Source organism: Melanostigma gelatinosum (genome assembly GCF_949748355.1).
Source record: "Melanostigma gelatinosum genome assembly, chromosome: 20".
NCBI classification, from domain to species: domain Eukaryota; kingdom Metazoa; phylum Chordata; class Actinopteri; order Perciformes; family Zoarcidae; genus Melanostigma; species Melanostigma gelatinosum.
The window spans coordinates 14,919,904-14,945,620 of record NC_136653.1 but is presented as its reverse complement, the minus strand read 5'-3'; the positions used below and the strand labels follow the sequence as shown (position 1 = coordinate 14,945,620).

Sequence of the window (25,717 nt, the reverse complement as noted above, 5' to 3'; positions counted from 1 at the left end):
AAGATTTTTTATTTTTTTTATAAAGACTTTTTTTTTATTACATTTTGACAATAAGTTAAACTTGCTGAGTTTCAAAATCCATTCATACACATCTCTCAGAAAAATATCGCAGACATGTCTTCAGGAAAGCAAATGAATGTTACCAGTTTCCAATAAGAGGACGAGAAATATTTCAAGGAAAACAGAATATTGAACTTCATTCAAACATAATTCATATTGAATTCTGCTGTCTTGCTTTTCTGGTGTGCAAAATTCCAAAACTCGATTTATTCATCTCAAACATAATCCAAACTGTTTCATGGTAGAGAAACTCTTACACTCAAACAAATATTTACTTAAATCTCAAATGCAGAATTGTGGAGTGTTGATAAGCACCAGTAGTCATTGAAGCAGTGACCGTTTGTTACAGTATAAATGTCTTCAGCGACATTTTACCTGAAACACAAACGTCCGTGCATGCTACATTAAGCAAAGTTATGAAACTGTAAGTTACTAATGTGAAAATCCGGATAAGCTACAACACCAATTATTCCAGCTCAGTTGTTGGTTTAGAATTAAAAGAATAATCTGAAATGAGATTGTGGAACAGTTGTGTACCCTGAAAGTGTGAATTACTTTCCTTTCCCATCCACACTCTGTTTGACAGAGATTCCTTTCATGCAATCATTTATTCCTTTCTAAAGCTCTGGTTTTGTAAAAAAAAAAAAGAAGAGCATCAGAAAAAACATCTGGGACACGGAACAAAACAAACATGACGGGAAAAGAAAGAAAGAAAGCGAAGTGAAAAGACTAATTTACAGAATAATGGGATCAGCTCAGGGATCGATGAAGGACACTGCGATGTAGCGGGTGCCGTTGGTGGTGGGCAGGCCTTCGTGGAGGTGAGTCAGCCGTCCCGGGTGCATGAAGCTCCAGCCTTTCCGGGGTGCGTTTACGGAGCAGTTGTACCTATGGAAACGGCAACCCCCACCCTGATAGAAAAAGCAAAGATAATGGTGAAGATTTTAATCTGAGTGTTAGAATAATGCTCGTCACAACAAGTCAACGGGGTTATCAAGGATAGTAGGAAGATGCTGTAATCCAATTTGATGCGTTGAGGTATTGCACCGTATGCGATGCATCTCCCTCAGCACAAGTCCTTACCTGAAAGTCTATGTCTTTGTTATTGAGGGCAATGTTGATGGTGAAGGTGGAGGTGTCGTGATGGGGCCTCAGGTACGCTTGCCTCTCAGGCGTGTATTTTACCACAAAGTTCATTATTGAGTAACCCTGTGGGATGAAGTGCATGAATACATCAAGTTAGCTGACAGTCCGTGTGTCATTGATCATATCCTATGGAAAACAAAGCTGTCAGCCACTGTTCATTCACATACTTCACATGTAAAAACAGGTTCCATGAGAAGAGGTAACTTCAATTCTTAGATTTGGGGCAAATAGAGGTGGTGTTTATCTTTCTTCTATTCCTCCACGAGTTCACACTGACCTTAGTGAAGTAGCCAGAGTAAACCTTTAACGTGATGGGTGATATGAACTCCCGGATGAAGTGCAGCCACTCTTTGTCGTAGCCGATTTGCCTCATATGAATGTCGTCCGTGGGCACGGTCTCGTAGCCGCCGGAGATCCGCTTGTCCTGAGAGAAAGTAGAGGAAAAATAAAGCACGATGCCGTGTGAGTGACGACGGAACAAATGACCCACCGTCCTCCAATGTGGTGCGATCGCAAAGTGAAATGACGACGTGTCTGTGCGTGTGTGTGTTTTTAACATCGCAGGCGTCTTGTCTTCCTGCATGAGGCTTAATGAGCCATCCAGCTCAGCCTTTACCCAGAGTCAGTCAAAGTATCTGTACACATTTAGTCTCCCAGACAAACTTTCTTAGACACATTAATTACCAATTTCAAACTACATAAAACAGGCCACATGAAATAGACACCATTAACATAAAACACAACATCATAACCATTTATTTGGTTATATTCAAACTATGGAGCTGGAAAGAATGATAATAAAATTCAGCATGTGTGTACAAGTACCCTGAACACCACTCGTGTGTGCGTGTCCTCACAAAAATATGACATCAAAATGCAAGAAAGTAGCTACTACCCCCTACATCTGGCTAACATGTGCCCCCCCCCCTTCCATGACATGGTGTGAAAGGTAGCTTGAAAGTAAGAGCTCCCCCATCCATCAAAGACATCAACCACATGGCTGTTACAATTAAGTTTACAAGGCAACATGAGGGATTATTTCCCTTCTGTTGGTGTCTGGGTTGGAATAATTGCAACAAACACTTAACCACAAGGAGACATGCAAGGCTTCATCCAGTGACCATTATCTTAACTCGGGCAATTTCAAAGTAGTGTCCGTTTTTAATGCCTGCTCAATAAATTACAGCTAATGGGGTTGAGAAAATGTGCCCTGGTGTTTCCAACTGTGCTGCCTGTGTGAAACCGTGGCAGGAAAATAGTTGGGCAACCTATTGTCACCAACTTTAGAAAGGTGTTATTTAGCACTAAAACACTTCATTTGTTGAGAGATAATGGGCTTTGATTTGAAAAAGAAAGCTTCCGTTAATTCAGCAAATGAAAAACATTTTGTACACGTTGACATTAAACCTTTAAACCTGTTAAGATGTTAGAGTTGCCCCTGTGAGCGTGTTAGCATGCTGATGTTAGCGTAGCCTCACAGAGCGGTTAGCATGGCTGTTAACTCTTAGGGCACTTTCACAAGCCATCGTCCAAACCAGAGTGAAATTGATACTTTTGGTGTGTTTTATATTTAGTCTGACTTTGACTCCAGTCTGCACAAATCCCTTCTTCAGTTTATCTCCACTGACTTTATAAACTTCACGATTTATAAAGCGGTCTTAGGGTCTCTGCTTGTTTAGCTCTGCACCAGAGTTTGATGACTGCGTTCACCACTGCCCAAAAATAGAAAGTCGGATTTCAATTCAAATGGATTTAACGTTAGCATGTGAGTAGTCTTATTAAACAAAATTAGCGATTGGAAGAGGACATCTTTATATCTCTGTCAACATGAAATTGGCATTTTTCCCATATAGTTTGACATTTTATTAAACAATTAATGAATTAATCAAAAAATAGTTCTTAAACTAATAAGCCATACTATTAGTCTCCACACATTCTTGCCCTTACATAGATGTTTACACAACCACAGAAAGAAATGCATGTATGCCTGCAGTGTGTTGACTCCAGCTCTTGTGTTCAGTAAATCTGAGCTAACAGTACTGACCTCATGTTTGCCTCCAGACCATGAACCGAAGTGCTCCATCTCCTCCACGATTTCATCACATGCCTTCACTGAGAAGACTGGGAACCAGAACACATCTGGACACGGCTGCATCACACACAGAAACAAAGAGTCACACCTTCACCTCGAGCTGCAGTGACTGTAATGTAGTACGAGATATGTTAAAAACAGATGTGGAGCTTTCTGTCCTGCGTGGTCATTCTCTTTCACCGTCTCGCAGCCTGTATCTCCAACACACACACACACTCGCAGATACACACACATGCTCAATACAAACCTCCTGCATGTTGTTCTCAGTGAAGATTTGAGTGTAGTTTTGGTGGATGTATTTCTCCTTCCAGTCCTGTAAGGATAAATCATTTTAGATTAGTTGCCTTTTTTTTGGGATTCTTTGCTGACCTACATACCTCAGAGATAATCCCCTCTCCCACAGGGCAGGTCCCAGCGTGCCAAATACAGTAGTAAATCACAAAGCCTTATCAGTCAGGAGTCTTATCACGCTGAGGTTATTACGACAGAATCGTCCCGCATCTCTAATCCTTCCATTATGGCTAATAACCTTTACAGGTGGCTGCTGTTTATCTCAGCTATTCAGACAAAACAATGGCTTTTCTTTGTGTACGTACAATGATGAGAGATAATAATGACTTACCACGGGGTTTTCAAATATCTGCCACAAGTCATTGTTATAATGAGAAACGTTATAATTGGCTGTGGAGATGAGCCTCCCGAAGTCGTGCCGGTTTGTTATGTACATGAAGACTCCCTACGGCAAACGGGAAAAGTTCAGTCAGTTCCACAAAAAGTTGAAATCTCTTTTAATGTCTCACTGGCAGGATTTCTAACAGATTCATGTCTGCAGAGCCATAATATATGCACATCAACACATGGCAGGTCATAATTATTGAGACTGTTTACGACTTCAACACTCATCAATTAGCGCTGGCATAAAAACTGGCAAAGCGTTACCTGTGGCAAACTACTTCAAAGCTTCATTTGCCTCAAAAAAATGGAAGAAATAAAGTGCGATTCAAGTGTGTTTTAACACACTGAAATCAATTAGGGTCAACGAAGAACCAAAAGAGACACGAATACCATATAAATAATCTAAGATTATTTATGGGTGGTGGGAGGGAGGGCTGGGTTGGGAACAGGGGGGGGGTGAGAGGAGTGGTAGAACAGGGATAGAGGGGTGTTGGGCAGCTTGGGACAAAGCAAGTCCAGGAATGACATTTCCTTTACAGTGAAGCGTGGGGGGGGGGGGGGGGGGGTGCTGTGTTGGGCTGTACTTGGACTCACTATCAGACTCTGCTTTGTAGGGGGAAAAGCAGACAAATTACAGGTAATTTAGCAAAATCCTGGTGCGAGTTTTGAATTTGCTAATGCACAGACGCATGTTGTTAAAGCTGTGATTTAGTCCAGATGGTTTCCGCGAGTGAAAATAAATATTGTTGGAGCCTAGTCTGAGATCAGTCGGTGTGTTTGGAGGGAGCAGATGGTTACACGTTTTTCCTGGAAGGTTTGGCCATTTGGAGTAAGGCATCAGGACAGGGGACTTGCATGTGAATCCACTCTCCAACCTTCTTTCTCTTTCTTGATCTCATGTATTGTTAAAAAAACAGGCATTTTTCTTTATCTAGCTTCAACAAATATCTGACTTTAGACCTGAACTAAAGCAAAAAATCAACATCAATTTCCAAAGATCTGCCAGACAACCTGATTTTTTTTTTTTTACGTAAGGATATCGGCGGCAGCATAGACAGAAAATCAATATTCCATTTTATGAATTCCACCAACATATATCAAAACAAATGGAAACCTTTGGGGGCCTGAGCATATGGAATGATTCCGGAGAAGGGGAGTCTTTTTCTCTGTGACTGGTCTAAAATGAAGGAGAAGCATCATGTAAATAGAATAACATAAATTACTGTTTCAGATTAACAGAAGGGGTGACAGGTCAAATATATATATATATATATGTGTCACATATAAAGCAACTCAGGAGGAGAAGAACAAATGCCTGCATGAACAAGTAGCAAGGGTCCCTCTGAAGCTGATGTTTTCGTGGGTTAACATGGGAGGAATGCATGCTGGGGGGAAAAGAAAAGGCCAAGCAATCCAAAAGCACACCAAGTTTGGACCCGACATGGCAGATGTTTAGTTTAGAGCACAGGTGACATGTCAGTGAGATAAAACACAGCTGGAGGAACAGATTACAAAGACTTAACCGACAAGCCAAACATTGCAACGGGTTGCACTGCCTGTGGTCACATGACAATACGGGCAAGAGAAAGTGAAGGATGATGGGAGCAGAGAACCTGAAACGCACCATAGAGCAACCACAAACAGAGGAGGTTCATGCCCGCATACTTGCCTGTCTTTTCAACGTTTCCGTTGAGCTGTAAACTTTTTATAGTGTCAAGATTCTAAACTCGTTGTGTGAATCTTTTCTTTATGTAAATACAGAATTACATTTCCGAGTATATACGTCCCCTACGTGTCCTAATACTGACATGTTATTATAGACGCTACCCAGTGCAGACTACAACGTGACAAGATGTGTACACTATCGAGGCATGAATCCATTAAGATGGCGGTCGAGTATTCTTACCATTTCTCTGGCATTTCTACAAACAGCCATATCTGGGTCTAGTTTCTCCAGCACAAAGTAGTTCCTCTCCTTCAGTTCCTTCCTCAAAGCAGTGCCCTTGACGAGGTATACGTGTGCCATGAAAGGAATGTTCCACATACCCCTAGAAACAACGGACACGGAGAAACAATGTGCTCATTTTACTGTCAACTTTGCATTCCTGGAGTACAGGAGATTGCTTTTTATTGTAATCCTCATGACTACAGGTGTGTGTGGTAGGAGTTGGTGCAGAACATATTGGTGAAGTACGTGGTACGATGAGGGCAGCGCATGTCAAATGTGGTAAAAGGCGTCCTGAATATTATCGTTACAAGAGGTTTAAAAGAAGTTTGTGTTTTTTCCCGTGAAATGTTCCCGTCTTTTTGTCCCAGTTTGTTACGGCCTATTCCACTTGCACTATAGTCTATCTCCAGATCCCAACCCTCTCCGCCCACGCACACACCGACCAACCAGTAGGACCTGATCCCTTACTGTCTCCCACCCCCCACAGGCGATTAAATCTGTGGTTTCCACTTTGGTGGATTAATGTTTTACTCATTTTGCGCCAGCTGGTCACCATTTCAAATTATGTCACACTACGGCTTTGATGCCCAGCACTTAATCTCCGCTCAGGTTGATTGTGGCTTTAATGACATGTTCACATGTGTATCCTAGGATGTAGCTCATAATAAAGGCATCGTGTGTGTGTGTGTGTGTGTGTGTGTGTGTGTATTGGTGTTTATGGCTAAACGTGGATGAGAACCGCTTCAGCGCAATAGGACAAGATTTATTTTAGTCATGGACACGCTGAGAGATCCAATGTGTGAACCATACAAATGCAAAGCCATTGCTGTGTGTGTGTGTGTGTGTGTAGCCTTAATGCACTTGTGACTTACACACGTTTCCTCTGCACAATGTCGACATAATCTTCAGAGCGAGCGTAATAACCATCCAGGCTCAAGGCTCCCCAGAAGTTGGACCACAGCTTGCCGTGACGAGTGACAAGGGGGCCAATTATTTTCCTGTGGGGAAGCAGGAGGCAGAGTGGAAGAGATGGGAATTCTGTCAGAGCAGATACAAGTCAGTGGCATCTCACAGAACGCCAACCACCTAATGTACTGGGTCTCGCAGTGATGCTGCATCAAGGAGACCAAACCTCTCTGTGGAAAGATATGATCACTGCCAAGTCACCAGCAGATCGTTGACGCGCATAATGTCAACCAGAGTTGCAGATCACGCACAACTGGATTCAAGAGAGGATAACGGCATCGCTGCAGAAGGCTGTTTTGTTTTACCTAGACTCTGGTCTATTTCTTTGAATTTCCATGGCATACAGTAACACTGGATTTTTCCACTGCTGTTCTTTTAGCAAACCCAAACCACAATGAATCCACAATTTTTCCATGAAATAAACTGGGTAGACAGAGAAATATTTGAGCCCTAAATCACAGTGCTGCTCGATATGGATGCGCTGCGACACTCTAATGCTTTCTTTGAGTTGTGATAGATTGGCATGTTCGTCCCGCAACTTCAGTGCCAGCAGAGAATTCTCATGCGCTCTTTAAATATCCTAGAAGGGGTTTTACGCCGCGTGACTCCCAGGTCACAGTGCAGCGCCACAGCCACAATGACATAGTTCACGGGGAGGTTTCTTAACAAGGGGTTTGTTTTTGGTATAATGCAAAGTGGCATTTCAGGGTTAGTGCCATGGACTCGCTGTTCCCATGTGGTCGAGCACAAGCAGGAAGCCGGAGCGGCTTATTTTTAAAACTTTAATTCACTCGGCTGTAATGTTCCTGCGGTTTTGCCACTTTTAACGGTTCAACGATCACAACAACCAAGGGAGGCTTGTCGAAATGAGCTCCGGCGCGGTTTCTATTCCAGCTACCATGTGATTACCTGTTCTGCTCAATGAGGAGCTTCAGTGTCTGCCTGTTGGTGAGCATCACATCTGTATCCAGGCTGAAGTAGTAGTCGCACGTGGCATCCTTACGGCAGAGATCCCTAATGAAAGAGGAAGCGGTGATTGTTCAATCCGGGGCTGATTACAGTTCAATGAAGTAATCACGGTCACATGGTGGAATTTATTAACTCCGAAGTATAAGATGTCATTTTTAATTTGCAGAGTCAGGCTGCTCACTGACTTGTCTTTTGGCCTCCGGTGGATAATGTGATTTTAGGAAGATTAGAGACTGCTAACACACCTGAGGCTTCTTCACTATAGGGCTGTCCTTAACAATACTTTAAGGTGCACCGTGCTGCGATGGGATCTCTGTGATGCGGTCTCACAGATTGAATTATCACCGTGACAACAGACTAGTTACTCTAACACTGATCAATGAGAGAGGGAGCTCATGGAGAATGAATCAGAGGGAAAAACTGCACTTACTTGACTGCTATGTCAAAACAATCATGCAATCAGCAGCTAGAGGCTCTGATCAACTGGGGCCAAAAACACCATCATCTGGTTTCATCAGTTTTGCATTTCAAACCACAGGTCCTGAGAGATGACAGATGTACAGACATACATGCCCATGTTCCTGGCCTCGCCTTGGCTCAGATTTTCTTCTGGTCCCACAACCTTGAAAGAGCTGAACACGTTTCGGTTCTCTTCCCAGAACTTCTGGATGTGTTTCTCGTGGTAAACCTCCTGAGCAGGGAGCCAATATTAATGGATTAGAAGCCACGTATAAGGGACCATGCAGGGGAGATATCTAGATCAGCTGCATACACTCACATTGTTGTGGATAAAAATGTTGAGTTTATCTTTGGGATAGTCCAGGGTCAGCAGCCGCTGGAAGAATTCAGGAAGAAATGGAGTTGGCTGCTCGATGAATACTCCAACCAACACATTGGGATACTCCTGTGTAAACAGAGAGGAAACAAATTAGTACTATTTCACACAACGGGTCTTGGCGAAGGCGCACTGTTTAACATAAATCATGGATGATTTGACACTTTACGTCAGACATAATCAAAGAGTGAAGTTGCAACAGATGTTGTCCGTGACGGCATTCTTCAGTGTTTCCTGTGGAAAGGGAGGGTTTCCATGGGAGCAGCGTTAGAGGGGCTTATTATCTGTTTATTACAGTATGTATTAGTCCGTTATTAGCTTCTCTGTGATGCAGACTTTATTGCAGAACAAATACATTGAAGTGGAAGTTTCTCGAGTTACATCTAGGCAGCTGATAGTTACTGAAGTAAGGTAACTGATACTATATATTTTTAATAAACTATGACAATCTGGTCATGATTCACGTCTCTCGTCCGCGGCATCTCGCACCATCTCTCTTCCTGTCCTCCTTGTACTCGTAGAACTTAGGTTGCATCCAGTAACTATTAGTATGTTTCTTTGCCTTTTTGTTTGTTTGCGGTTGCCACGTGTGTCTCTCGTGTGATGTGAGGACAGTACAAAATGAAGGCTCAGACAGTCGGGGCAAAGAAGATATATAAAGAGAAATAGAGCACGACACTCAGAGGAGAGGAGGAACCATTTTCCCAGGACAGCTCCAGCCCACACAAGCCCATCTGGTCTCCTCGTCCTCTTGACCAGTTCACAGCGAAGGTCTGGGCCGGGGATGAAAAGGGATCTGAGCCCAACCGTCTAATTTGCGTGTTTCCGCAATGACTGTTTCTCAGGCACAAAAAAAGGGGGGGAACCCGAGCATCTTTCTAAGATGTTATGGACAGACCGCACAAACAGGCAGCGAAAGGAAAGGAGTGGCAAAGAGGGCGGGGGACGGAACGACTAAAGTGTGTTAAAGCAGAAAGCAGCAACACATGGTCTTTAGAGACAAAATAGGTGATGACGGAATCTGGCTTGCTCAGTATAGGGTAGAAGTAGCACGCTCTGCAAGGCCGCAGCTTATTCCCAACAGCAAAGGACACGAAGAACCAAGCTAGACAGCCAGTGGTCTGGGTTTAGCCCACAAGAAAGGCCTGGACGCAGTTTGACCAGTGAGAGCAACTTTCACAGAGATGCCTTTCATGTAGCTGGGTTTGTATTGAATGGGCTCCATTTATTTAAGGAGCTGACAGAAACAGAGTAAACGTTGAGGGGTTCGTGACTCCCATTTTGTGATTTTCATTGTGCTGTTCGTGTAGAGCGAAGACCTTGATGCAAATTTGATTGCGGGGACCAATTTCATTGCGCTTTTGGGCAGGTTTGTACCAAACTAAATTGCAGAAACAACGCAGATAACAACGGCGATAATAGAATGGACTAACTGGGAACTCTGCTATGCCTCAGTGGCTCGCAATGAGAGAAGTACGTTTTCATAACAGACGCAGCCTCACAGCCAAATCTTTTTGCCATTCCTGCTGTCTATATGTCGCCAGCCTTGGCTGAAGTGAATTTTCCGCGTAACCACTATTGTGGGTACAGCCCACACTGAGAAGCCCACTAAAAGGCAGGCTGGTCAACAGTGACTCCCCTTTAAATGAGCCCTTGTGGAAACCCCAGAAGCCATATCCTGCACCACAGCAGGGCACTGCTTCCTCTTCCCCGAGTAGTTTCCCTGCCACTTATGCTCTTTTAAAAGGGTCCAAAAGGACCAACGGGTACACAGCATATTATTGTTGGAAAGGGAGTGTGTGCAGCTCAAACATTCTTGCATATCTATTGAAATATCACAAGCTGGGCTCCACTCCTACTGTCTAGACCAGGGGTGCCCAATACGTCGATCGCGATCGACCGGTCGATCGCGGAGGTAGTGCGAGTAGATCGCATGCCATTCAAAAAAAGTTAGACGTCCTCATGGCATTTGCCACTTGATTTTCGAACACACGGGTCACCACGTATGCGCGGTCAACCGCGCGAGCTACTGCAAAACTCCGGCGAGCTAATTAGTCAGCCTTCCAATTTATTTCCACTAAAGAAGCTACATCTGCAGCGCCATGATTTGGGAAACGTCCAAAACCTTGCGTCAGAACTGGAGACGCAACGGAAGGCGTGTGCGTAACTTGACAGTGCGCGCTACACAGAGCAGATTGACAAGTGTCTGTCAGGGTTTGACAAACGCTTTCCAGACTTTGCTTTACTCGAGCCAGTTGCTACACTTATGTGCTGCACATTTCGGGAAGATATTGAGGTTGATTCACTCGCATCAAAAATTGCAACATTGTTTCACCTGAACTCGTCTGGAGTGGAGGATGAGATTTTGACACTGCAGCTGAAGTCCAGGGCTCATGGACAGTTTTCTCACAGAGGAAAAGTACCCAAACATGAGGAAATGTGATCCCTTTTTGACTGCATTATTCGGCTCTACTCATTTATGTGAGTCAGCCTTTTCATACATGAAGAACATTAAGTCCATACACCGTTCCACCATGACTGTTGATCATTTGAAGTCTGCTTGAGGCGGATACCAGCAGCTACTGTCAGGACTATGCAACTCTGGCCAATCCCATTCAGTGCAAGTCATCAGAGTAAGGGACCGACCAAAAATATACAGAATATATGTATATGTATATATATAAATAGATATTCAGCATTTTTAATGTAGGTAGATCATTTTGACTTGGTCATTTTAAAAGTAGCTCGCAAGCCGAAAAAGTGTGGGCACCCCTGGTCTAGACAGTCACTGATAGATAGATGGTTCATGCTGGAAGACCAGGCAATGTTTCTTTCTTTTCCTGTGTCCACAGGGAGTTGGCCTAATACAAACTTTCCATAGCAGCAATTTGAAAAATGTACAGAAGAGAACGGCAAATCCCAAGAAAATAACTTACTTTTAACTGAGACAGGTCCACAACGTCGTCATCACAGTGGCTACAGCCGTGCGCATAGTTCCATGTATCGGGGACATAGTTTGTCAAATAGTTAAAGTACATCTGTAAAGGAAAGATTTCAGCAGGTGAATGCCAGGTTACAGAAGATTAATATCGGCATAAGCAAAAACTCCTAATATGTCTGTGATTCAGAGCAGGGCTCCCTTTGATCTTCATCACGATGTGTTTGGAATACCTTGGAATAGTACTGCGGGTATTCAATCCACTTCTTTCAGCTAGGTGATAACTTGTCAGACTTAAGACGACAGGCTATAAATGTCTCTCTTTGTAGAATTGAGACTTCACGATCTGGTGTAATTATCCCTTCTCAGTATCTCTTATCGCAGACTATCACGTATTTATAACCAGACTGGTCATAGCGTGAAACCTGTGAAAAAGTACAACTAATGGTCAGGAATCTAGCGAGGAAGCTCTAATGGTAGGAACCCCTGCTCTAACGGAGGTTTTGTGATCTACTAATTCTCTGGGAAGAATGACTCAACGGTTTGGTTCATTACCAAGGAAGGCCAGAGACGGGCGCTGACGGTGCAGTGAGACTCGTGAAGAGAAGGGGGAAGGAAAAAAGACTGAAAAACTCTCCCCGGAATGATGACGGTATCTCACAGACATCCTGCTTTTCTACTCGCTGAGTCCATCACTCTAATTTACAGAGAGCGAATGCGAAGATAAAGTGGGGGACATATTGACAGAATTATTGAGGCCTATCTTTGGCCAGACCCCTCTCCTCCATAGAAATAATGAGCTGGATTTCCTGGCCAGGATTACTGGAAAGTATCACACAACAGTTTTTATATTTTCTTCAATGTGTGGGAATGCATGCAGTGCAATGACATCTTTAGTGATTCATGCTCATTGGATGAAAATCTAAAAGAAATGGAAAAGAAGAGTTGAATAACTCGACCCAAAGCTATTGTCCATGAGGCTGATTAACTTAAACGTTTCTATGATGTGCCATTGTACGCTCCGTTAGGTGTGTCTGACTGCATCAGTTCTTACTCACTTTGGTGTTAGCGTTGCCGTGGACGACCACTGGCAGCGAGTCGTACACTGTGTTTCTAACTCGTACGCTGTCTGTTCCAAACTTGAGAAGCACTTCATCTGCCAAAAAAGAGGAACAAGAGACATCTCAGACCAGGTTATGAAAATTGACTTGCCACATGGGCCGGAGCTCAGGAGGTTTTCAACTTCTCTGAAAACATCTAATCGTTCACAGTGCGTGAGCAAAACAACATGGTTTTATTAATTTTTTACTTACAAGAGCCAGCAGAAAACTGTGGTGTAAAATAATTGAGTTTTAACCACATGTAATATACAGATTGGTTTCTGTGATTTCTCACCAACAGCCCCATTCAGGTTCTGGAAAATCTGGCACTTGTGGTCCAGAGTCATATTGAGAGTTTGCTGAAATATAAAAGGATATCTTAGTCATCCAAGATACGCTTTATAGGAATATATACTTTAATACTAAGCATTGACACAAGGTACTTACTCGCTGTAAAGGATCCAAGTATATTTTGGTATAGAAGAGCTGGTCGTCGTCGTTGTCGTGGAGGTTCCACTGTGAAACAACTCTGTTTATGTATGGGGCATAGCCGATAATACCTGCAAGTAAGTAATAAACAGTATGTAACACATCCAGCGGTAAAGGATAGGGTTGAGAGTCGTTTACGAGGTCCGGACAGACTGTTCGGTGACCATTTCAGTATACTGCCGGAGCGACTTTTTGGCAATAACCCAAAGCACACAAGAAATGGGCCGGCACTCTCTCTTCACACGGTCTGTAGATAGAACGGAGTGCGATAATGGGCAGTAAGAAAGCTGCAATCTGTACGTTATATTTGTGTGCCGGAACAATATCTCACACCCTCTCTAAATGTACAGTCTCATGGCTATCTCTCCTCGAGTTTTCCCATCTTCTCTTTTCCCTTCTCTTGCTCAAGGACACTGACCACAGTGATAGATTGCAGGGTTTGGGTATGTCGCTGGTGTGCAGAGTTTTGCAACCCATCATTAAAAAAAAAAGAGGGAAAGAAAAAGCAAAGCCGAAGACATCGTAAACAACTCGTTGGATAGACATGACATAATCTAAATGGCAGTAGCAACAAAAACGTTAAAGCACATTCTGAGACTTTATGCTAATCATATTGCCGGTGGCGTATCCTCAAATCAGTGGCTTTAAAATCCTAGAGAGTGCTGGGAAGTGCATGCGGGTTTGACCCAATGCAAAGAATTCTCTCTTTTATAGCTCTGCTTTGTCTATTTTGACAGAAACTGTTTAATTGATAGCTCTTGCAACTGTTCATGCTCGCCCTGATGGCTGCCACCATCCGTTTGCTTTGTGATCAGATTTAATATCAAACACACACAACCCTTCTGTATCTTTATTCCGTCCCTGAATTACTCCGCTCTCGTTGACAAAAGCAGTGTGTGTCCAGATGCCTTAAAACTTTCCCCCAATGGTCACATGGGCGGTGGCCTGAGCAACACAAACAAAGCCTGCAATTTTATACAAACTGTTGCACATTCTGGGTCACAAGACAAATCCACATGTCATGTCAATGACAGTAATGCTAAAAATGGCCTGTGATCGGTCTGAGACTGCTGGGCTCCAATACGCGGGAGGTCAGACCGGACTGATGACCACATGGAAAGCAGTAATTCAGTGTCCTGAACGACTGGCAGGTTGCAACTGGCCATGGCATGTCCTGTTGCTCCTTTTGTAAAAAACACATTCAGTATTTTGTCCCCTCATTGAGTATCTTTCATGTAGTTCATATCACAATCATATTATGCCTCGAAACATCTTCATATGAAGTTCGGAAGAGTGACCACTAAATAAATCTATCGTAAAAAAATGGTTGAAAAGGAAGTTTGAAGTTAGCCTAATATACACACGAGTGTTCTTCTGCCACCTTAGACAGGAAATACTTCAAGTAAACAGTTTACAGGAAAAATATACTTCCATTTTACAGCAGGAGATAATAATACAAGTCTTGTGGTTTTTATATTTTACTCTTTAGAGCAAACACAGTGAGCCTGCTGCACGGCTGCTCAGCCCCCTGAATTCCAGCGAGGCCTGCAGCTCTTCAATGTTTGACAGCTGAAGGTGACCAACACATAACCTCCATCCAGGCTTACACCTGGCGGAGATAACAATGTGTTCAAACAGTATCTTGTCAGCCACCATGACGGACGGGATTCAACAGGTCAAAACATGTTTTGATCATATTTACAATTTGTGGGACCCACCTCCAGAGTTGAGGTAGCGCTTGCCACTGCGGATTGAGGGGTACTTGTCAGCTAGTTTCTTATCCGGCCATACCAGTCCCTCTGCAGCGAAAAACACTTTGTGATTGGCTTTCTGGAACTTCCTGAGAATCTCTTCTGGTCCCCCAGAAAAGATAAGATCATAGCTGGAAGGGAGGAGTGACGATAGAATACAACAGATCATTATCACGTCTTTCCCCTTCAGGGGCAGTCTGACAGCTTTCTTTAAAGTCTGTTTTCTATCTTGCGTCTGACTCACAACCTCGTAAACAGTGAACATTCTTCACGAGTAAGCATTTGTATCGGCAAGCGGTTGTGGATTGTACCGTGAGGTATTTCCAAGAGAGTCCTGCTTTGACAGACATTAACACACAATATACACACAGTTCTGTGACAGACAGCGGTACTGTGCTTAATCCTTTAAAGTCGTGGCTCATGGTGACTTGTTTTAAAGCAGGCTGCCATTCAAATACATCTGTTCGGATGTGGAAACCAATGTTTCTGGAGATGTGACACACCAGTCTTAAACCTATCCAAAAAGAAATTCTGTGTTATATATATACACACAATTTATATAAGGTTGCATGGAAAGTGAAAGCCAACCTCGGTCAGACACGAAGAGAAGTTTAAAGATGGGTGAAGAAGGCCGTGTGCTCTACTGTATCCACATCTGGCCGACACATTACACGACACACGACACACGTTCATACAACTACCCTCTGTCTCTTGTTAACTCATTAATCATGCTTATTGCTTTCGTATGAAAAGATCTGCAATCAAAAGGACACAACATCCATGACAATGTTTAAAAAGTGAATAATAAGGAAACAAACAAGACAGATGTAGCTTGGCAGTGAACTGGACTGTCTTACATTCGCTGCCTACATTATCATCTAAGATTGCTTCATGTCTTTGCTTCTACAACAGAACTGTGATATTAGGATAAACATACCTAATGGATTTAAAAGTGGGAACCACCACCTTTTCATACTGCCTTTACAAATGTGTGGTGTTTGGGTAATACGGTAAGCTCATTAACTGGTTGTACTTTTAAAGCCCAAAAGTCCTTTTATACACATGACACATTTCCGCCAATTCCAAATGTACGTAGTGACTGAAAATGTTTTAGCTGTGAATGACAATTGAAGTCCCCGTTTGCGTTGTATGGCTTTTGAATTGCATGCAATCTTTTTTTTATTTTAGGAATTTCAGCCCACGCTCAGAAGCTCAACAACACAGTTAATGGATTTTAATTTCACTTACATTTTCGGGAAAGGAGTTGCATGTAGGACAGAACGTGAGATTGTGACTGAATCAAACATTGTGAAAACCAGCAGGATTATAGATTTTAAAAGACATTTGAACAGCTCCCTCTTCTATGAAGTGCACTTTGTCACCACAATTATTTACTCTAAAGGAAGAAACTATCCAATTACCTGTTTCAAGGGTGTGACAACTTTGCACAGCAATTATAGCTTACATTATTCATGTGACATCGTGCACTAAGTATCATCATCTTCTGCTCCATTTGAGGAAATATCGCGTGCAAAAGCTGTTATTATTCTAAACCACTCGCATTAACTCGTTAAGACTTTCCATCGGCTTTGAAAACTGCAGCTACCTGCATGTGAAAATGACACTCGTATATTTGCCTTTGCTCTGTAATAATGCCTGTAGAAGAATGTGTGGGGGGGGGGTAGAACTGTGCAGAAGCACCTCACTGAGGAGGCGTCACTTTCATAGCAATTATTACAGTCTGTGATTGTGAAAATTTGTTAAATTTTTAATTCATACATCTACTTAGCAATTAAAGGTGTTTTGCCTCTCTTTCTTGTTGAAGAAATGTTCTAGATTTTAAATGAAAGCTAAATTGGAGCAAAGCTCAATCTCTAAAAATAGTAACAAACACGCATGAGTGAGCAAAGAAAAAAAAATGTATTTGGTCTTTTTTCTTTCTTCTACTTGTTCGTTGCAAAAATTTGGAATCAGAATGAGGCACTTCGCCTTCCTACAGTATTTAAAGGTAATATGTCGCTTGGGAATATGACTGTAAGGAATGAACAAAAAAGCAAAAACATGTCTTTGTTCATCAACATACCTATCCACGGTAAGGACAACAAGATCCTCCTGGTGAGCCAGAGGCTCCATGGCCTCCTTCAGGAGTCTGACTTTTTGCCCTCCACCGATGGAGCGACCCACGTCACCACCTTTCCATGTTTCTCCCATTCCCAACACCTGAGACGGAACACATGAAGCTTCAGAGCCTCGTTGACACCAAACGTCCACAGAAGGCAGCACTGTAATAATCCCCACTATCTAAAGTCCTTCACTCTTCTTTCTTCTAATCTCTCAAAACCAGTTAGCAATTCTGCCAGTGGGAGAAAAACAAATTTCACTTCGAATATGTGAGACATTTTCAAGAACTGTCCTCGAATAGGGCGGCGTAAGATGTGTCCACTAATATCTATGAGAAGAAAATAAAGCTGCTTTGAAAAACAGGGCAATTATGCTACATTTTAACAGCTCATTTGCGTAAGTGCTGCCAAAATACAGTTCCACACAATGTTCCCGTGATTGAAATAACGCAGCACACAACTGTGTCGGGAGATGAAGATAAGAGTGCGAGCCTTGGAGTTTACGGCAGCTTCATACCGATGATCCACATGGGCCGAGTTTCCTGCAGAACTGAGGTAGAACCTAAGTTGCGGTCAAGTTATCAGCTCCCTGTTCGTCTTTGTTTACTCATGTAGTGTCAGTGGGTTTGCTGTATAAAGATCCACACCAAGCAACGGCATAACCAAGCAAAGAATAACAGGAAGATGACAACATTAACTCGTATTGATAAAAGTCTCAGTAAGTGTCCCAAAAAAAGCTAGCACAGTAGCTTGCAAGTGTGTGTCTGCAGGAGATTGAATACAAACAAGTGCACCTGGGTCACACATAGAAGCAGTGGACCACACAATTTCGGGCGGTGCACTAAAACCCAATGTTTTTATTACCACTGGTTTCAACGTCAGAGGGGATTTCTGGACCCATTTTAAGGAAATATCCCTTTAAGATGGATGACTTTGCAGCTTACTGCACTCCATTGTTCCCGTTAACAGGCCTAATCAATCTTGGGATGTGTGTGTTGGAAACATTTGGCTGCTTGTGTGTGTGTGTGTGTGTGTGTGTGTGTGTGTGTGTGTGTGTGTGTGTGTGTGTGTGTGTGTGTGTGTGTGTGTGTGTGTGTGTGTGTGTGTGTGTGTGTGTGTGTGTGTGTGTGTGTGTGTGTGTGTGTGTGTGTGTGTGTGTGTGCGCGTGTGCGCGCGCGTGCGTGCGCGCGTGCGCGCGTGCGCGCTGCGCGCGTGTGGGGCATCCTTAGCCAGGACAAACTGCACATTAGTGGGCATCATTTTAGAAAATGAGGAGAAAACCTTACCTTCACAGTGTACTTGAAATAGTTTGCAGACTGCATAAAGCGCAGGAAGCCATCCGTTTCCTCTGTGGCAACAGTCAGGACGAGCAATTTCTCTGCAAAATAAAGAAATTTCCACATTCTTACATTCAGTCCAAAAGTTGCGACTCATAAAGTCATCACCTGGTTTTTGTCTACCAAATTATAGGGATGTGCGGCTCTACTGCTGCAGCTAAAAGACACAGTGAGTTTGTGATTCCCCATTCTGTGAAGCAAGCTCCTTGTAAACCTCAGACCCATGTCAACAAACTGCTTCCTATTTGGTTTAGCAGTCTAAACCTACATCTCAAATTAAGAACATCAACTATAGGTTTCATTTGATTCAAAAACAGAAGCATATTCTTAAACTTGGGATTCTTCCGTCGACATTCCTTTCGTCCTGGGTTAGAAGAACTCCCGCAAACCTCCGGGACATTTCCACAGTGGCCATGAGTGCCGACGTCTGAGGTTTGAGGAAGGGTTCGACCGAATACAAACTAGCACCGCGTGAAGTAGCCTCGTGTGAAGCTAGAGAGGCAGACTACACCCACTGTGTTATGTAAAAGAAACTGGGGGTCCACTTGATCACTGGATCCGGTTCATCAAACTCTATTATTGCATGAAGCCGGAGTACTCGTTCATTTCCAGCTTCCAAAAGGAAATTTAAATATGCGCACAATGTTGTTGATAGCATTTTAATATGGTTTTAGAGGACCAGTTGAAACAAATGCTTTTCACGTTTCAAGAGCCAACCTGCCTTCTATTTAATATACAGCACTACTTTCCACTCGACCCTGGTAAAATGATGTATTGGACTTTTGCAAGTAGTATTGGAAGTATGAAGGAGAACATAGCAGGGCCATATAAAGGGCTCTCTGTATTCCAGCTCTTAAACTGTGCAAGACATGCCTTTAATGTTTCATTTTTGGGAAGATTTGAACTAATTAAATCCTCATACAAGAGTCTAGGTTCTATTCTAAATCCTTATTTTTCAGCACAATCAAAATCACCCACTTCCCACCCACCCACACTACAGTACATTTCAAGCAGCCTCCTTCCATCCATTTCCTGTCAATGGGACTCAGCCGTTCTCTCATCCCAGTCTAGGCTGTGGCCCTGTCGCGCCTCTAATAGCCATTCCAGGTCTCCTCTGACACAGAAGTTCTGTACCAGGTTGGAAATCGTTTCTGCCTCTAACAGCATCAAGACACAGGCAGCACAGACCTGGGTTTCTAAATGAGCACCACACAGAGGGAAGTGGTGCCTCTCCTGAGCCACATAGGTGTGTCCGTGCTCTTGTCTTTAGATGATGGAGTATAAAGCAGATGGAGTATAAAACATTGCATCATATGCCAATCCTCCAGTTCTCTGATGTGTTTTCATGTCAATCACATTGACAACGAAGCATAACTGAGAGACCGGTGGCAACACTCATAAGGAGAGGTTTTTAGACAGCCACGGTTTTGGAGGATGAGTGGTTAGTCCGAGTAAACACAGAAACATGTCTGATGTGCAAAAGTTCTGACTCACTGGCTGGGGCAACGCTTACGTAAGCGTTTCCTGCAGAACAAAAAGCACTATCATGGGACTGTTCCCTGGCCTTGAGCTTAAGTATAACAGGATCTTTCCTCTTTAACGAGACAGTCCTGGACAGTGAACACAAACCTGTTCTGTCTATTTTCCTCATCTAAGTAAACAGTGTTCGCAAACGGTGTCGGGCAAAGGAAAGTGCAAGTAGTTCAGTTTTAGGCCTTTACATACCAGGGACATCCCCCTCATTGTATTACTCACTTTGAGCCAGGTTGCATTTTAAATTCATAGGAAAAAACAACATTCTGTTGGCAGGTATACGAATGGAAACAGACCTGTCACACATCTACAATGTAAGTGAAAGATAAAACCTTAGCAAAGAGAAATGAAGAGGCAAATAAGTTAGTGGCCTACTTTTCAAAACAGTAAAGGGAAGACGAGCATTTTGAAGAATCCATATTTTGGACAGTGAACAGGCTTAATCAGAGCAGAAGCAGAGTGTATCTCGCTCCAGAGACCTGCAGAACATTCCTCAGTGTCATTCTCATCCATCTTGCAAAAGATAAAAGGGCAAGTGTCATGTTCTTACTTTAACTCTGGCACTGCTTAATACTTCAGTTTGAATGGCAACATTTTTCTCGACTTGAACTTTAAGTTGTTGTTCACCTCCATTGGGGAAACCAGAATCACATTCAAGTGGCGCTTGAATTGAAAAATTGGGTCACAGCTGGAACCAGGGAGATGTTTAATCTCACCAACAGTGCAAACGTGTTATTCATCCAACTGTAAAATAACACTACCGCTCTGGACTTCATCAAATGTTCACTGTGTAGTCCATAAAGACTTTATGCGATATTAAACTACTTTTTGCCCATCTGAGGACAGCGGGAATAGTTTGTGAGCACCTTTTTATTTTGATATGGGGATTTTGTTAGCAGCTGCTCATCTACTCATCCATCAGTTATGGAACAACATTATCACTCTTTTGGAGTCCTGTCTCTGGCCACCTAGCAAATGTAAATCCAATATTCTTTGAGCTTTTGGTTTTCTATCAACTCCTGGGGGGAAATATCTGGCTCTTTAACTGACATTTGGTGCTGAGCAGGTTGTGTACGCTGCGTTTTTAAAGCTCTTTCACTGTGAGAGTGAACCAAAACAGTAAAGTTGTGGGGCGGACAGCTCAACAATGACCTGAATCTCGCTCTACATCTCCGTAAATTCTCCATAAGAATTAGATATTTACATATGAACGATATATAAAAACAACTTTCATTAACTGCTTAGTTTTCCCTTAAAAAACATTTTATTCTCAGCCCTTAGCTAAACATAGAAGCTACCCGACCTACGGTTATATTAACATATTTTAAAGCTTTAGAATGTGTTAGAATTTGAATGCAAGTGGCTTTGGCACAGAAGTAGCACTTGACATCTAATGGCAGAAGCCCCCAGACCTGCCAACATACCATTGTTGCTATAGGAGAGTATGCATGCGTTTGTAACTAGCTGTAGTCAACATATATGAGCGATGGATACACAAAGGAACTGGATAACGCTCACAGGTTGCTTAGTCGGACATCATCTTAGCTGTCCACAGCTAAAATGGCGTTTATTTTCGAGCGACGTTTTAAATACACGGGCTGTGTTTAAGTGCGTCTGCTGAAAATAGCTGTGTTTTCAATTACACACGTCGAACCACAGGCACTTGAGCCTTTAGGATGTGGCATGATGTCACCAGCACTGGGCCAGGAAACAATTTTGCAGTGATGTCATTTTGATACATGAATAGCTTTTTTATTTTACCTGACAAAAACAACTCAAATGCAGAAAAAAAACAACTAATATCTGGTTCATGTCATGCATTACAGTTAGGGCGGTCATTTCCTCTGTAGAGCTTTAAATCCTTTATTGTTGACGGGACCTAGTTTAATTCAACTCAAAAAAGACTACGGTACTTTGAAATGATTGGAATACCTGTTACCTGAAGGCAAACTTCCTAGTAAAGAGCTGCTAGTTGGTCCTGCGATGGTGTCATTTTCATGAAGCCACTTCTCTCCTTTTGAAAACTGTATCACGTTATTTTACAGTAAATATTCCATCTTAAACTTAAATAAAGTGCTACAAGTTGGACAATACGTGGCAATTTCAACAGTCCTTTAAATGGTGGTCATTTAAATGGCTCGTTAAGTAGCACAATGGGATTTTTGTTCCAGTCCTGACAACTTTGCTGAAATGTCACTTGTTTTTTTGAGTATTGCATCATGGGAACTATCCGCTTGATATCCTGCTCAAGTTATATCTTCGAAAGTTGGCAGAATACCACAGACGGCTAAGAAACAAAAACAGACAACAGCATACATTTCGTTGGCTGAAAAGAAGGCAGGGAACCGACCTTGTGGTGCTGAAGCAACAACGTGCTAAGGCATGATTGCAGGTCTGGCCTGCCAACAGGCTTTGTTTCTTTGTTACACTGGAATTACATGCAATAGAGACCGCTGTGATACAGAGTACAAGGCAAGGACAACTTGCGGTGGATTTTCCTTTTCTTCTGTATAAAATGCTCCCTGCTGACACGTCAGTGTTGTCTGGGAAAGGTCGAATCTAAAGATGCCTATTCCATGAAACGGTAGCGCAGAGCCGATCATACTGATTCATGGCCTTTATCTTGGTCTCCCACACACACTCACCCAGAAGTGTGTCCTTGTAAACGTCAAAGTTGTTTCCAAGCAACTGTCAACATCTCTCTGTAAGATAGTGATGTAAAGCAGATCTCATTTAGATCACCTAAGCTTTTACCTTTTTTTCAGACAGTGGCATCTTCAAGTTAAAAAAGTTCAAAGTAGAATCCGATAAATACTCTCACTGTTACTCGGAAGTGCTGAACTGTTCACACAGTCTGTCAGAAATAAGTGAAAGGCTCCATTCAGGTGGCTGGACAGTGGTGGTGGTGGGGGGGGGGGGGGGGTTCTACTCTGCCCAATTTTTGTAACTTTCCAAATCCGACAGCCACGTCAGCTGTTCACAGCGACTGGCAAGGTGCGCAGAGGTGAGAAATGGGCAGAGGCCTGCATTCCTACTTATTCCACTGTCCCTTTTTGTCGCTGCATCACACCGTTTCAGTCCGTGCGCCACCCGTTGGCAGACCATTGTGGTCTCAGAGAGGAGTTGGCGGAGAGGTATCAGAATGTGAAGTCTGAACCAACAGAGAAACACTCTCCCTGCGTCTGCACAGGTGGCATTCAATACAAACCAGGAGATACGAACAACTGTATACAGCCGGTGTGTGCAATATTCTATCTTATATTCCTTGCTATCCACTATCTCTGCTTTGTAGTACCCTGTCACTGTGATGACCAGCATCTTGACCCACCTAAAAGCTACAATGTTTCCACACTGTTTGCACCTGATACAATAGGTGTAATAAAGATGTTACGACCCACACAGGCCCCATGGCAGGACGAGAGTGTGTTATTACTTTGTCTGAGTCGAGAACAAAAGGCTTCTATTTGGGTTAGAAAAACAAGAAAAGCGAAAGAATATCTAAAGCTTTGGAATACATGGCATGTGTGTAACACAGACACCCAGTTAGTCCAGACCAGAGGACAAAACCGACTTGTGCAGGCTGAAGGCAGCTGTTGTGCCCTAATACTGGACTTCCTCCCCCACAACAAAATACGTCATTAAAAGAAAAAGTACCAGATTTTGAGACTTAACTTACACCAGGAGCCCACGACACGTCTGCATTAAAGAAACGCATGTACCCACTTATGCTGTTGTTTGCAGGTCTTTATAGAAGCCCTGGGACTGTGAAAAGAGCTGCGTTTAACTGAAATTATCTGAGGGTAATTGAGAGAAATTGAGCAAAGAGGGACATGCCAACAAGTCAATACAACTGCACAGACACACACACATACAACAGGCTGCTTTAGACCTACACATGCAGCCTATACTGTATGTAGGCTGCCTCAACAGCTGAGCACGTGAGCAGGTTCTTCTTGGCTCTGCTCCATCAGCCTTCAATTACATCAGCTTTACAACCTATCCTCTGTTTCTCAAGCACGTAATAGCCTGCAATTGGTTATTTATTTGTCGCGCGCGTACGTTTTACAGCCTGTCGTGTGCGCATAAAATGCGCTCCCAAACAACATCAAATGCAAACCCGGATTGTGAGAAACCGCAGACGGCTCTTATCTTATCTTATCATGTCATTTTAACGCTCATGTTACATGTTACGCTTGACAGGGAGCCGCGGTAGAATACTTTTTTTATTATTTTTTATTCAGTAGTCTCACGATGTGTTGAATGAACTCAGATGAAGCTCCGTGCGGAGTTAGCGGTGGATTATGCGGAGTTTGAGTTCGGCGCAAACAATAGGAGGGAGAGTTAAAGTTTCTTACCTTTGGGAATAGGCGCAAGAGGTTGAGGTGCGTCAGTAGAGGAGACGCTACTTGCAAACTTCACCCAGCATGAAAACACAAAACAAAACACGAGGTACTCCATTGCTGGTGTTGTGCGTGTTCCCCCCGACAAAAAGTGAGAGTGACCACCGGACTATTAGCCCTTCTCCCGGCAGTGGTCAGGATCGTGATGCAGCCGACGCTCTCGCGATCATAATAATTAAAAAAATAATAAAGTCCTTCAGAGGATGTGAAGTTTTTTCTGGTCGGGCAGCTCTGGAGGTGGCTCGTGCTCCAGGGAAGAGTAGTATAAGTACTGTAAATCAGGGTAATTGGAGAGCAGCAGGCGTGGTTTCTTAATTGCAGCGGCAGCCTGTTCCCGGTGAAGCTCCAGCCCATGAAGAGAGGCGAGATAACGGAGTTCAGCCCTGACGCTGGGACGTCCTGCGCGAAAGTGTTACTCAGCACAGCTGTATTTGACCCCCCTCTCCCCTTAACTGTTACTCATTCTATCCCTCCCCCATGGTCCCCTCCCCCTTTACATCAGTTAAAGTATAAATACCACAGTGCAAGAATACTTTGTTTCAGCAAAACGAAGAAGTAACTATTATGTCAAACTGTATTTGTCTTTCCTACAGGTTAGTGCAGATCAAAGTGCCTCACAGATGACTGAAGAGCTGATACAATTCAACAGATAAACTGTGGTCTGGCAAAACGACAGAAAAGAAGCAATTCAGCAAATTGTAGACCAATGCACGCTGGGCAATAAAATGATGAAACACGCAATAAAGTACAGTTGAAAGCTATAATGACAGTAATTGTAGTTTAACGGTGGTAAATATAAACTGAATTAATAAAATAGAATACAATTCTAGCCGAGAGTGCTGCAGGGATGACTGCTGCTGGCGTTTAGTCGTCTCATTTAGCCACTTGTTAGCAACTGCCTTATTCAAGACACGTAAAAGCTTCAAGTTTCACGAATGTGGTATTTACTGACTTATTGTACGTCATAGAACAACACGTTAAAATCTCTTAAGCTTGTGTTAACCCCAGACCTTATTTCTGGCATCAAACCAAAAACACGTTTCTCAGATGTTAGTCCTGCACACATACACAGGAGGGAGAAATGAAGAGGAAAACAGGAGCCAAACATTAGACTTCAACATAAAAAGCTTCCATCAACAGTTGTATGAGGGTGTCAGCTGACCCTCACACCAATGCTTTCTCTCATTCCTTTTTAGGAGTCACAGACATCCCCCCCTCCCCCCGGGCACAAACCATTCCTGTCTGGCAAATACTTTGCACACCGTGCCCAGATTGTTGTACTTAATGACATCACCAGGGTTCATGGTTTTTGAATGCAGAGGGAGTAGAAGGCAACGTTTTTTACGAGATGAATTATG

The 25,717-nt window shown here is 43.1% G+C and overlaps 1 protein-coding gene across 2 annotated transcripts; it reads right to left on the bottom strand.

The window, feature by feature from the left end:
* On the bottom strand, positions 1-24,736 carry plod2 (procollagen-lysine, 2-oxoglutarate 5-dioxygenase 2). Of its 2 annotated transcripts, XM_079291819.1 has the most exons (20): positions 24,315-24,736; positions 18,376-18,467; positions 17,053-17,189; positions 14,937-15,100; positions 13,177-13,289; positions 13,025-13,088; positions 12,688-12,785; positions 11,628-11,729; positions 8,635-8,760; positions 8,426-8,547; positions 7,797-7,901; positions 6,794-6,919; positions 5,880-6,021; positions 5,088-5,150; positions 3,921-4,034; positions 3,546-3,611; positions 3,251-3,355; positions 1,484-1,630; positions 1,144-1,269; positions 1-971 (listed from the first exon to the last, which is right to left on the bottom strand). In XM_079291819.1, the coding sequence occupies exons 1-20, from the start codon at positions 24,415-24,417 to the stop codon at positions 816-818; spliced, it is 2,271 nt and encodes a 756-aa protein (XP_079147945.1). In that variant the 5' UTR covers positions 24,418-24,736; the 3' UTR covers positions 1-815. The 2 variants fall into 2 exon arrangements, with proteins under 2 accessions (XP_079147945.1, XP_079147946.1); XM_079291820.1 differs by lacking the exon at positions 5,088-5,150.
* Between the last annotated feature and the right edge of the window lie 981 nt (positions 24,737-25,717).

What these genes read in the sequence shown, in the direction of transcription:
- plod2 (XM_079291819.1), bottom strand. Translation starts at nt 24,417, where the DNA reads ATGGAGTACCTCGTGTTTTGTTTTGTGTTTTCATGCTGGGTGAAGTTT. An exon ending in GTAGAAATGCCAGAGAAATG is followed by an intron (nt 5,151 to 5,879) that starts GTAAGAATACTC and finishes CCTTCATTTTAG; the next exon opens with ACCAGTCACAGAGAAAAAGA. An exon ending in GGTCTGGAGGCAAACATGAG is followed by an intron (nt 1,631 to 3,250) that starts GTCAGTACTGTT and finishes ACTTTCTCTCAG; the next exon opens with GACAAGCGGATCTCCGGCGG.